The sequence below is a fragment of the Cyprinus carpio genome, chromosome B20 (genome assembly GCF_018340385.1).
Source record: "Cyprinus carpio isolate SPL01 chromosome B20, ASM1834038v1, whole genome shotgun sequence".
Lineage (NCBI taxonomy): Eukaryota > Metazoa > Chordata > Actinopteri > Cypriniformes > Cyprinidae > Cyprinus > Cyprinus carpio.
In genome coordinates, this window is record NC_056616.1 from 23099047 (window position 1) to 23113070 (window position 14024).

The 14024-nt window shown below is 38.3% G+C and overlaps 1 protein-coding gene and 1 long non-coding RNA gene across 3 annotated transcripts; both read left to right on the top strand.

The window, feature by feature from the left end:
* The first annotated feature begins 277 nt into the window (after nt 1-277).
* Nucleotides 278-9925, top strand: tfap2d (transcription factor AP-2 delta (activating enhancer binding protein 2 delta)). Of its 2 annotated transcripts, none has more exons than XM_042747029.1 (8): nt 278-594; nt 1300-1797; nt 3824-3884; nt 6523-6688; nt 7538-7656; nt 8213-8354; nt 8710-8823; nt 9115-9925. In XM_042747029.1, the coding sequence occupies exons 1-8, from the start codon at nt 556-558 to the stop codon at nt 9329-9331; spliced, it is 1356 nt and encodes a 451-aa protein (XP_042602963.1). In that variant the 5' UTR covers nt 278-555; the 3' UTR covers nt 9332-9925. The 2 variants fall into 2 exon arrangements, with proteins under 2 accessions (XP_042602963.1, XP_042602964.1); XM_042747030.1 differs by lacking the exon at nt 278-594 and adding an exon at nt 649-1151.
* A 726-nt stretch (nt 9926-10651) lies between these two features.
* Nucleotides 10652-13907, top strand: LOC122141021. The gene is made up of 3 exons (XR_006157484.1): nt 10652-10947; nt 13282-13677; nt 13777-13907. It is a non-coding gene; the product is annotated as an uncharacterized LOC122141021 (long non-coding RNA).
* The last annotated feature ends 117 nt before the right edge of the window (nt 13908-14024 follow it).

The following is a 14024-nucleotide window of genomic DNA, read 5'->3' on the forward strand; positions in this document are numbered from 1 at the left end:
CAGATTAAGACCACACTGTGAAGCAGTGAAATAAAACAAAACGTTTAATCGTGCAATCCAAATTACAGTAACACAATACACCGAGTTAAACTTACGTGCTGCTGAAAAAAATCCAAAAAGCAGGTAAATGGTAAAGCCGCGAGGAAAACAGAGACAAATAAAACTGGCCCTGCTAAAGAAAGCACAAACGACCTTAAAGAAATGTCCACAAAAATCATCAAAAATGTTGAAAGCGCACTTGGTTCCTTATTAGGCGAAGATACAATATTTATTCCGTGTCTCCAGGGATGAGGCTGCTCTCTCTATTGTCCTCCCTTTCCTCAATGCTGATGCTTAATTTTCAAAACTTCTATATTACCAAGGGACCTACGACATCAGCCGGAGAAATACCCAGCAAGTACAAAATCCGAGCCAGGGAGCGCTTTGTGCAGAGGGGAGGCATTTCAGCCGCTTTTACCGACCGCGCGAGGTGAATTTCATTTTCACGCGCTATTTTGGGGATTGTTTTCTTATTCGTCCAACAGCGCGAGGAAATCGGGTTATTGGATCGCGAGAATGTCAGCCACATTTCCGGGACTGGTGCACGACGCGGAGGTATTTAAATTCATTTCTTATCACCTCACAAAAATCGTATAATTTCATTTCATTTAGCGTAGCATGGCATGGAGGGAAATTACGATCACTTAGCACAGCGGAATGAAGTTAAGACTTCTGAGGGGAGTTTACTGCAAGGCGAGGAGAAATACCATGTGTTAGTTTCTAGTGAAAATGGCTTTTACTATTAGTTTTTTATTTTATTTTTTATTTTTTTTCGTGAGGAATATGTCTCTCTAGAGTTCATGTAAAAGTCTCTGTCGTGATTGGAACCGTTTGCTCGTTCTTTTTATAGCCTATATGTCATAATAATTATTACTAGGCAAGACTCTCGTCTTGTGCTTACCTGAGGTGAAACGGCCGTAGACTGCTGGCACAAAACAGCTTTTAATAGCGTTTGCACGGATGTAGTAATAAAAATACAGTCAAATAATAACACTCCGCGGCAAATGATAGACAAGTGAGGGAGGGAAAAAAAACGCTGTGAGCTCGTGGAGCAGTTTGCAGTGTGTTTCACGCACTCCCTCCCAGGCACGGAGAGATGACATCGCCGTCAGGTACTTTTCTAAAGACACTTTGAGCTGCTGTGTGTGTTTGTGTGTTTGGGGAAGGTTTGAGTTTCCGCCGCGTGAGAAATGCGCGCGGATCGCTGCGAGCGCGTGTAAATGACATCCCTCATATTTTTCCCTTTTTTTCCCCGCACAGATACGTCACGACGGATCAAACAGCTACCGTTTGATGCAACTCGGATGCTTGGAATCTGTGGCCAACTCGTCTGTCGCTTACTCTTCATCGTCTCCGCTTACATACCCAGCTACCGGAACCGATTTTGCCTCCCCGTATTTTCCCACGAACCACCAGTACACGCCCTTACACCACCAGTCCTTCCACTACGAGTTCCAGCACAGCCACCCGGCCGTGAACCCGGATGCGTACTCGTTAAACTCTCTCCATCACTCGCAGCAGTATTACCAGCAGCTCCATCACGGCGAGCCGGCGGACTTCATCAACCTTCACAACGCCCGCGCGCTCAAGTCCTCGTGCCTGGACGAGCAGCGGCGGGAACTGGGCTGTCTGGACGCGTACCGCAGGCATGACCTGTCAATCATGAGCCACGGCTCTCAGTACGGCATGCACCCCGAGCAAAGACTGCTGCCCGGGGCGGGTCTGGGGCTGCCGCCACCGGGGGCCGATGACCTACAGGTACACCTCACCGGTATTTCTACCGTTCAAGCACAAAATACACACACTCAACGTGTCACCACCGTCTCACACGCGCGCAGGCTGCAGAGAAGTTGACGTCTTCGGGGATGCTGCATAGTCACTTTCACTGCCCGAACAGAAGAAATGATTGCCCGAGGGCTTCGACAAAAAAAACCTTAGACGTCAGGAGAGACTGAAAGAGAAAAATCGAGGCCGAGCGATTGCTTCTTTTCGCACACCAAATTAATTTAATAACGAAAATGCATTAGAATTTCAAAATAACTAATTAAAATAAAGTGAAACACGCGGGGGAAAATAACACATTTCTATATTTCGAAATGCGTTATTTCCCAACATGTGAAATAAGACTTTTTTAACCTATATTTCGAAACGCTGGGAAGCACAGTTTTTTCAGTTGATTTAGCTGGTGGATTTTACATATTTAATATAGTGAATATTGAGAAGTCTGAATTCGGCTGCGCGTATGTCGGGCCTCGCTGCTGTAAAGGCGCTGTTTCTTTTTCCTCCGTTAAAAGGCGGATTAAGGGCTTGAAAAAGTGCGAACAAAAGGCAAATCCTCCGCAGTAGAGCACCGTAGTTTATCCAATTTAGGACTTAATGTCAATCAACTGGTTATTTATGCACAGACATCTGAAACAGCTCAAGTTTAACCGGTGAGTCAAAAATATGTTAGAAATCAAAATAATTATACAATCCTTTTAATCTTTCAGTGCGACAGTGAAATTAAGTAGATAAAATGTACTGCTTTTAAGAGAACATTTTTTAGCTAGCAGATTACATTATTTATTACTGAAATAAAATTATTATAGAGTATTTAAATGATAACATCGACGTAATCCAATTTATAGAATTAATAGAAATGATTTCTTATAAAGATTAGATAAATACAGTACCAACAGGATAACTAATAATATAAAAAATGTAGTAAATGTAAACATTTGTATTGCTTTGACTAATAATAAAAAATAAATAAGTGTTAATTATGTTTTACAGGGCCTGTTTAAATAATATGAAAAAATAACATAACCAATATAGTCGTCTTCTATTATTCATATTTTGTATATTTTGCAATAGCATAATTCGTCAGAAAACATTCGTAAACTGTTTTAAGCTATTTTAGCAGAGATGCAATTTTGTAGTATATTATTTATCATATGATTTTTTATCATATTGTACACTTTTGAATTAATAGCTTCAGAAAAACTGATAACAATATTACAAAGTTTAGACGTGTTTTGTTTTCTACAAAAAAAGAAAATAAAAATCGTGAAGTCTCATTTTATTATTGCTGTCGCGTGTTCAGGAACATTCTGCACATGCACGCACACACACACACAAAAAGGGCCACATGAGAACGGACACAAAAACACAGAAAGCAACACATACGTCTCGTGAAAAGGTTTTGGACCTTTCTTTGGTGCTGAATGAAATCGTGCACTCGGTGAAGGCCGCGGAACAGATGCGGTCAGTCTCGTGCGCACAAGCGCATCTTTGAGCCGCTAAACAGATTTGGCACGCGGAACAATAGAAGCTGCCGCACCTTTAACACGCACACGCGTAATTTATGCCTGATCCGAAGGGTTTGTATATTGATTTTATAATCACTTTAACTGCGGGGGGAAAAATAGAGCATGAGTTTGTTAAAGGTTTATAAGAGCACGCCAGTATGGATGTGAGCGGGTGAATGTTTTATTTTTTTTAGACTGTGTGTCTGACTTGGCCTCCAGACTGGTCGTGTCTCGTGAGACGGATTAACTCTTTTCTTTTGATGCCATCCAGTGTTCCTTTGGCTGATGACATCACTGATAAGAGAAAGCAAAATAATCTGTTGGTTTGACATCATAATGTAACAGGTTCCGTTACCCTTGCACCTTAGCTACCTGTAACCACGTGGTCTGTTTAATATGTCACATGCCTCGTCAAAACCTAAATACTGATCATCACCATATATAAGATTAGTTTATTATTGATAATGAAGTTCATATATGTTTGTATATGTGTCTAGGGATCTGTAGACGCGCAGTGCGGACTCGTGTTAAATGGACAAGGTGGAGTGATTCGGAGAGGTAAGGTCACAACACACCCATATTATAAACAGAGAGCAACAGAAACACACTCATTTAATTTATTTTATAAGGTGTTTTTATTTTTTATTTATTTCTAATTATATTTTCACTATGATTTGAATTCTTACTGTAGAATTACAGGAGACTATTTTTTTGGGGGGGGGGGGTATATTTAATAGCCTACACGTACTGCTTTCCAGTGACAAGCACAAAGTTTTATATTTTAGCATAAGCATTTTAGCCTTTGTCATTTAAAGATACTATAAATCAGCGTTGGTTTTATTAATTTATGAATCCAAAAATATTGTTTTAAAACCGAAAACTAACAGTAATATTTTAATAAAAATTATAGGGAAATAATTTCTTTGGAATATTTTAAAATTTGTGTCTTTCCTTAATTAATGTGCATTAATGTGAATGTCAATCAGCAGGCCTAATGCTTTCATTGTTAGACTGTTAAATTATTACTGTTGCTGAAAGAGACATAAAAAAATAAATGCAACAAAGAAATAATAAACATTTCAGTAGCCTATCGTTTGGAGAAAAAAAAATTCAATGAAATTAGCTTCATTAAATACATATTGTATTTACATATTTGATGCAACATTTTTTTCCCTCAAGTAAAAAGGTGCAAATTCATTTTAACGTATCTGAAAAGGCAAATCTCGGATTTTCAAAATGCTTATTTATGTTGTCCTAGACGTTCATATTTCTTTTAAAATGTGTTGAAATTAATGTTATCTTTTGTCTCAAAGCATGTTTACTATCTGACGTCGCAATTCAGAGAAAATGGATTACTTATTCAGAGACTGCATAATTGGGGACTATATATTTTTCAGAAGTTCAAACCCCGATAAAACATAGCCTACGTTTCTCTAGGTCATTCTCCACTGAGAGTCGTTCAAGATAATCTCAGAAGAATTTCAGTATTTTGTAAAACCGCGAGTCTTGCGCGGATGAATCGAATCGTGTTCCGCGTTTCTTAATATTTTCTTAATATCAGTCGCATCTTTGTCTGTCTCTTCAAAGCAGCAGCGGATCGACGCACGTGTGGAGTTTGCCATAAAGCGAGCTGTGTCTCGGGCGCTTAATTTTTAATAAACTCTGTCTAGGTGTTGGGCTCGCCATCACTTCCAGTTAATGGTGTGCAGGATTTAGCCGCGAGCTCCGCCGCTCCAACCATCACAACCAATAATCATTGCTTTACCTCGCGCTCCGGTATCGATAGCTTCTCGCGCCTCGGGCGCACGCTTTGATATGTTAATGCCGCGCGGCTCCAAATTCAGTGGAGATCATATTAATGTTGTTCACACTGACTGTAGCTTTGGCTTCGTTGAATATTCAGATAACCTTTTTCAAAAGAAATCAGTCAAGAAACGAGGATCCTACTTAGAAATGTCGTCTGTGTTTTAATCATGATTATCCCTCTCTTAGCTTTCAGGAATTTTATCAAGCTTCACCCCGCCTTTACACGCGCGCGCACGCGCACACCGCACCGTTGTCTCGCTGTGCCGGGCGCGCGCGCCTATGTGTGTGTTTTTGGTGATGAGCGTGAGGCGCGCGCCGTAAACACACACCACCGCTACAGTTGAAATAGAAACAGAATGACATTTGGCCTATGTCTTTTTTTCTTTAATTTTCGTGGCAAACTCGCAAAAAGCGCTTGATTCGCTTTGTGATCGCTCGCGCGCTGCCTCGGGCTACTCTCCCTCGCGCTTAAATACCCGCTATCGCCTCTGGGCCCGGCGCGCGCGACCAGACTACCGGCAATAGCTCTTTTTCAATTGCCCTTGGCAACATAAAATACAAACTACTTTGAATCAAAACATTTTGGGTGGAATTAATGTGAAGTGAACTTGCATGCTAGCAGAGATCTTGGGTTTGTCAGAGCGCTTTAGGGTGACTGATGAGGAGCAGGTTAGAGGCCCGCTAGCCAGAAAACTCCTTCAGGAAACACACACGTTCACACACTCAAACACAAATACACACACCTGGCTAAATAAGGTAGCTGAGCCATTGATTGCAGCTCGATCTGAACTTGTGATCATTACAATGGATCTAGGTGTGGTATGGATCTGACATATACAGTGCTTAATTAATAAACGCATACTATTTAATATGCAGTTAGATGTGCAAAAAACTAATGTACAAAACAGAATTATTCACACAGGTGGTTGACATCAAACAGCTACTTAAAATTATTTAAATTTTAGTGCCATTTTTAATAAGTTGTATGCACTACATGGAATATTTGCACTCGTTTGTCACACCACATGATCAATTGAAATGAATTATAGAAAGCAAAAAATGTTTTAAAATTTAAACTACCTACAATACATAAGCTTGTTTGTAGATTCATATACATTTCAAGCTCGCGGACATGTTGTGTGTTGTCGACCACTCATATACAACTGCGCAGCTTCAATGCATGCATGGTTTTAAAAATAGTTGCAGAATAAAAAAGCATTATGAATGATTTTGCATCATATTAAACTGATTTCTTTGCAGTTTTATTCAGTTACCAAAGCTTGCATATGGATGATTTTCTCATTTGCGGCCCCCAACAGAACATGCAAACACCGTTGCCGGTCATTTCCAAAGGTTTGACGTGTTGTGGTTTGTTGTTGTGCACATGCAGGTGGCACGTGTGTAGTGAACCCTACAGACCTGTTCTGCTCTGTACCAGGAAGACTTTCTCTACTCAGCTCTACCTCAAAGTACAAAGTCACCATCGCTGAAGTCAAACGTCGTCTGTCTCCTCCAGAGTGTCTCAATGCCTCACTACTCGGTGGGATTTTAAGAAGGTAAGAGATGAACTTTAGACACATGAAACTCATGCACATGTTTGAAATTTTGAAATGCACCTGGAAACATGCAGTTCTGAACCAAATAAGGCTTTAGAAAACCACTTCTAAGAGAAGCACAGTTTTACACTTAGTAAACCGAAATAATTTCTCAAGGCATTGAAATATGAGTATTAATATAAATAAATTACATTTTTAAATTTAGTACATTGGCAAAACAAAACGCAAGACAGAAAGAGATAAATGAAACGGGACATGGAGTCCTGGACACTTAATCCAGAGATAAAGAAGAGAATGTGGCTGGATGTGTGAGAGAGAGAGATGGAGAGGGAATGAGAACAGTGAAGCTGAGGTTCCATTATTGATGAGGGACACAGACTGGAGAGCAGAAATGAGGACAGTGACAAGAAGAGAGGAGAAACACACACACATTCACTCACACACTCATTTTAATCACAGGACAACACATGCTGGTAAAGCTCAGGTTCATTAACGCCTGCAAAAACAAAAGAATCGACAGAGAAACATTCAGAAATTTAGTCTGTATAAAGGAAAAATTTAATATTGGTTGTTGAATAAATATTTGATTACTCTTTATATACATTATAGCATGAATGAAGCCGATGCATGGGCAAAACAAGCATTGTGATGCTTAGTCCTAAATATTTTTTAAATTGCACCTTTGAAAAAAAATGTAAGGACTCATTTTAGTTAGTTTAGGTTTAATAATTTAAAAGCATTTTTGGGGAAAAAAGACGGCAGCAAAGGCTCTACAGTGGATATGAAATGTGACATGTCAGTTGCATGTAAGTGTGTTGCTGATGGACTTTCTCCATCTGTGTGGGTCAGGGCCAAGTCGAAGAACGGCGGTCGGTGCCTCAGGGAGAAACTGGACCGGTTGGGACTTAATCTCCCAGCAGGCCGCAGGAAAGCGGCGAACGTCACGCTGTTGACCTCTTTAGTGGAAGGTATGGAGTCATTTGTGCTTTTTTAAAATAATACAGACTCTTGTTTATCAAGTTCATGGTTGTTTTCATATGCGTACTTTTGTTTCTGACATTGAATACGGTCTTGATTTGATCCTGGATGATTGTACAATGACTTGTTTAATGAATTTGGTTTGTTGAAGTTGTTTAAAGGAAGCAGAGATAGAATATGATGCAAAATGTGAGCAACTTGTTTATATTTTCGTTCTATTTTATCTAATATCTAGTTTTTAGGACCTGTTGAATGCATTTTTGCAATTCAACAGGTCGATATTGATGCATCTGGTTTAGTTTCTATATATTTGTTGTGGATGAGCTCTTATTAAGATTGAAACAAATTTATTCTGGCATAAAAGAAAAAGTCTGAAATATTTTTAGTCTACAGACAAAATCTCTATTACTCAAGGGAAGAGTTTAAGAATTAGAATGGTGTGAGACAGATTGATGCAACATCTATGCAATTTTTTAGGCAGCATTTAGAGATTGAACTCATTTCCCTGCTCCATTCATCCCTCATCTTCCTCCTCTGTGTGTGTAGGGGAAGCGCTCCATCTGGCTCGGGACTTTGGTTATACCTGTGAGACAGAGTTTCCCACCAAAGCGGTCGGGGAGCATCTCGCCCGCCAGCATACGGAACCAAAGGAACAGAACGCGCGCAAGAAAATGGTGCTGGCCACCAAGTAAGACAGCAGTTCTTTACTACATTTAGCCAGATGTGTTTATGCATACCACTTAATTGGATAGACATTTGAACTTGAAATAATACATTTCTAAATGAAACCTTCATATGCATCAAATTTGCATGATCTAGTGCATGTCTACATAAGAACTTATCTTAAAATCAGATGCACCTTAGAGAATGAGGTTTTATTATTGAGGACTGGAGAAAAGGATACGTGTTTGCATGCGTGTAACATATGAAAACTAAGATCTCATTAAATCTTCTCTATGCATTAATTATGAGGAATGCTGCTTTGGTTTGCATTTTGGAGACGTGTCCTTGTAACTGTTCGAATTGGTTGTGTGTCTCTGCAGGCAGATCTGTAAGGAATTTCAGGATTTGTTAAGTCAGGATCGATCTCCGCTCGGTTCCTCTAGACCAACACCTATTCTGGACTTGGACATTCAGAGACATCTAACACACTTCAGGTATAAAGCCGAAACCCTGCATGTGAAAATAGAGCAAACATCCATCCACCTTATGCAAAAAAAACCATAAGACTTCAGATTCATGAGCAGATACAGGTAACAAAAGTGCAGTAAATTGTAAAACTATTTGCATTTATAATTACAATTATAAACTAAAATAATATGATAAGTTTGCAATATCAAGCAGCAAAACTGAAAACTGAAAAAAAGTCTTGCACATTCAAGTTATTAATAAGGTGAATATGCTATGCAAGTATTGTTATTAATCACCATTTTTATTATCTTTTTTAGTCTGATCACGCATGGATTCGGTACGCCGGCGATTTGTGCGGCTCTTAGCACCTTTCAAACGATTCTCAGCGAAATGCTTAATTACCTGGAGAAACACTCAGCCAATAAAAGCACAGGAACGCCGGACACCAACCAGATCAACTCCAACTCGGACAAAACACTGCGCAAAACCACCGAGCCACAGACGAAAGACGGTAAAATCGAGAAAACGGAATGACTCTGACACAGGAGTGGCCGCTTTCCCACTGATGGGCGGGCCTCGTTCAGGGCGTGGCTACTGGGGGCGGGGTTACAGGGTTTTTATTCCATATGCGTTTTATTTATATAACTGGCATAACTTCCTATGACCTCAGCTTTCCCTGTACGAGAGTCTGTCTGTATGTACAAACCAGTCACGTCATTCTCACTGCCCGACGAACGCGAACCATTTTCATTATTTTCTAAGTTATCGAAGAAGTTATTTTGCTTAAAGTTTGTCTGTATGTAATTAGTTTAAATAATGATTTTAAAAATGCAATATCTTTTATTAAAAGACTCACATTCCATTCCTGGCAAGACCTAATTTGAGGTCAGTTTGAGACTGTAAATGATTACAGGTAACTTTCCCTGTTAGATACTGTATATTGTGCATGTTAAACTTTGTACACCATCTGAAACTGACATTGCCCACTGTTGTTCCAGAACACGAACTCTTGACTGCATTTGTAAAAAAGTTATATATAAATATATAAATTCAATCTTTTCTTGTAGGCTTTGAACTACATATATGAAATAACCCTACATGCAAACTACTGGTGTTCAATAAAGCATATTGCTCAAAGTCTTATATTAACTAACCTGACTGGACTTGAATTCTTGTGCTTCTTGAATACAAATCTTTATGTGCATTTGAAATGGATTCGACACAGACCACTCCTTATTGATTAATCAGACATACTTCCACCTAACAACCTACTGCAGCCAAACAAATCTCACTCACCTGGGTCTGTCCTACATGTTAAAGAAGTGGTTTTTACCCAGACAAGTCTTTGGCTGACCTGCCTCTCTGACTTTTCATCACCCTACTTCAGGAGATCTAGAGTAGTCTACCTTCCTAGAGCAGCTTTTCAATGAGCCTGAAGACCTTCATTAGCTGGTTTAGGTTTAATAGATTAGTAAATAAATGCTGCAGGAAAGTATGTGCTTCACCTCACTCATTTACGCACTTATTTCATTCACAAAGAATGAAAATACCCATTGAACTCATTCAACAAAACACTGAGGAAATACTGAGAGAAAATGACACCGAAAAGAGAGCAGAAGCAGCTTTATTTATACAATTATTGCATTTTATTAATTCTAAAAACAAGCACAATGCAGCTAAACTTGATTGTTTGGACTATTATTGAATACATTACGAAAAAAAATGGTTGATGTAGAATAAATAAGCACCCAAGCAGAAAAGATCATTAACTGCACAGAAAGACCAACACGATGTTGCACCGGAAGGCTTTACAAAGTCAATAACCGGCTGACAGATCGATGCGAAGCTTTGCACAAGATAAAAGCGATTCGCATTCATATTAAAAAAAAAATTTCAGAGGAAAACGCTGTCTGATCTCAGTACTTTCAATAATCAGCGACTAGTCAACGTTAACGAACGTAGCCTAAATAGCTTATCCCAATAACACCATCTTAGGAAAACCCAAACAGCCTTGACGCATAATTAGCGCATTTATTGATCACGAGTGTGTTTTATCAGTTTGGTCAGTTTTAATGCATGTGTGACGTTCAATACATAAAGTTACGCTTTCATTTAATACGCTACGACGTGGACTCGACCTAGTTTACGCGGTGAGTAATTAACTGCAAGTTTAAAAAGTAAAATGCAAATGAAATGTCCTCATGAGGAAAATACAGAGAAACCAGGCTACTCACAACCAAACAATTGACACTTATTCTATGTAAACAAACATATTTCTCAACCGATCAACCCAGCGGGTCTGAGTTAAATTATCATAAATAATAGACACAACAACTTTATTCAGATAAAACGAAGGTCTAAATATATTCTTACACGCATAGGTTACACTAGATGTTAATATTAATCTATAGGCTGTAATATTGCTTTTGAATTAGTGTACCAAAATGAGTCCAAGCACATTTACTTAGCTCCCTATCTAGTAACCATACCATCGTTCTTTCACTGCATTTAAACAATGATAATTAGCAAAGCTATTCACATTAAAGTAATAATAATAATAATAATAAACTCTACTTCATGAACAGTGAAGTAAGGACTTTTTTTTTGGTTTAGGTTACTCAGATTTTACTGGGTACTTTGAAGGTCCAGTGGGAAACGTGTTTGTAAACATTGTTATTATTAAGCATCTGGACTTGGTTTATCATAGCTGAAGACTTCTTCCCTCTTCTGAAAGTCTTCGACATGAACTAAATTGATATTTATCACGTTACTCGCGCGCCATCCTGTGGCCAGCTTGTGTAATGGCAGCCAATGGTTGAGCTCACACACACATGCACACACAAACGTTAAAATTATATAATAAATGTAGTGCGCATATAAGTTTTCACATTTTTTTATGATGCACATTTTAATTTTAGTAAAAAAAAAAATGTGCACACCTATAAAAATATAAAATGTTATAATTATTTTCTTTCTTCTTTTTTTAATATTCTAAGCATTTATGATTTGAAAATGTGGCAAAACGTTTTTGCAATGCCAGGAATGTGTTTGTGCACACATGCATGTGTGTATGCATGAGAATCTCTGTGTGTTTTTTGTGTTCTGTGAGTATTTTAATGTGTGATAATGTTGAATTCTAATCAAAGTCTGTGCAGAATGAGCCTACTTTCTCTCAAACTGTTTGGACATCTGTCATGGCCTCTAGACATGCCCAGAGTGTGTGTGTGTGGCTCTGGCACTTTCTCTATGGCAGCGGGGCTGCTGAAACATTAATCACAGATTATTTTCACTCCTCCATACGTCAGGCAGTATCATAATGGCCAATGAAACAGATCTGAGAAACTGGCATGAAACTGGGTCATGATCAGTGAGCTCAGTTAGTCTCAAACAAAAATGTCCCACAGTACACATTTAGTTGATTTAAATCATTCTGGAAAATATTAGGACATGTAGCAAAATGTTGACAATGCAAATCATATTTCAGTAACAAAACTGGAAAACTGTATTTCTAGTGACCTAGTGACCTCTTGTGCAGGAAGGGGATATTGTTACTACTCTACATGAACAGAAACACTGGATCACTGGCAGCACGTGTCTGTCATACTGCAACAACTTAGTATTATAGTATCTAGTAGTCTCCAGTTTTAAGATGTGAGATTATAAGTTAAATTGTAAGTGCTAGTGTTGAATTTCTTACTTAACTAATAATTATAGCACTGAAATTAATTACATTAAATTGAATAAAATCATTTAAATTTAATTTAAATAATTATTCTGCCTTAATTTTATGTTTTATATTTACATTTTATTTGATTTATTAATGACAATTAATTACTATAGAGAAAGAGATGGATGAGACAGACAGATAGATAGATTGTTTGTTTGTTAGCGTTCATAATTGTTTTATTGTTTACATGTTTAATGGCAGGCTCCCTTTGTGACAACTTTTCCCCACTATACGTGTCTGAAACTGGGGCATGTTGTCACAACAGAACTACTTGTTCTCATTGACCTGTAGCCTATTTTTCCTGAGCAATAATAATGTTCAGTAGCCTTTTTAAAGATTTTTGTCTTCAAACTGATATTGAAATAAACGTAGGCTCAAGAAATATATATTTGCTGCAGTAAAAACTGTAATAATTATCCCCTGCTTATAATTTAACATCAGCCAGTTTATTGTTTCCATTTATTTATTTAATTGTATTTTTATTTTATTTTTTTGCAATGACTTTTAGTTTAGGGACTTTTTGTCCACCATTTCTAGGTAGGCTTTTTTTCTGTTGCCTAATGTCAGTCTTTGGAGGATTTGTGTTTTTGCACAGTTTTAAACGCAATTTTGTGTAGCTAAATTATTGATAAACTTGCGTTTTAATCTATGTGTCAGGTCCCAATCCCAAATACATCTTCAAAATAAGTTTAAAAAATATCCTTTATTTGCTTTAAGGTAAATTCATGTTTGTTTGTTTGTTTTCATTTTGATTCAGGTCACTGCAGTGACAGAAACAGAAACACTGGATCACTGGCTGCATGTGTCTGTCATACTGCAACAACTTAGTATGTTAGTATCTATTTAAATGTACTAGTCTCCAGTTTTAAGATGTGAGATTATAAATTAAATTTTAAGTGCTTGTGTTAAATTTATTACTTAATAATTATAGCACTGAAATGAATTACATTAAATTGAATAAAATAATTTAAATTCGAAAACAGTTTGTTTCTTTGGAATTTCTTTTCCGCTTCTCTGAGACAGCAGTAGTCACCAAGGGGCGGGGCTTAGCGAAGGGTCAGTTACAGACAGGTGTGTTAGAGCAGGGCTGGGGCTGAACTCTGCAGGAGCTGGACTGAGCACCGCGGTTCTTGAGGATGTCAGGTAACATGAAGTAAGTAGCCTACTGGTTGACCTCGTCTCAAAACAAGCTGAAACGTTTTGTTATTCTATTTCCAGTCAACCTGAAACGAGCTTTCTGTTCTCTTTTTAGTGTTTAAGTATATGTTTGACTGACCAGCAGGGGGCGCACTGGACTGTCTCTCATCGCTACAACTGTAAAGGTCGGGTTTAAGAGGCAGCGGTGGACTATCTGACCTCGCTTTCTTGCAAGGGTCTTCGAGGTAATGTTTGCTTACAGCAATGACAGATTTGTAGCAAACAAAACCCTCTCGTGAATTAACAGTTGCACCTATCATCGCCTTTCCAACTATTTACTGACTTTGCAAGAATGACTTTTGA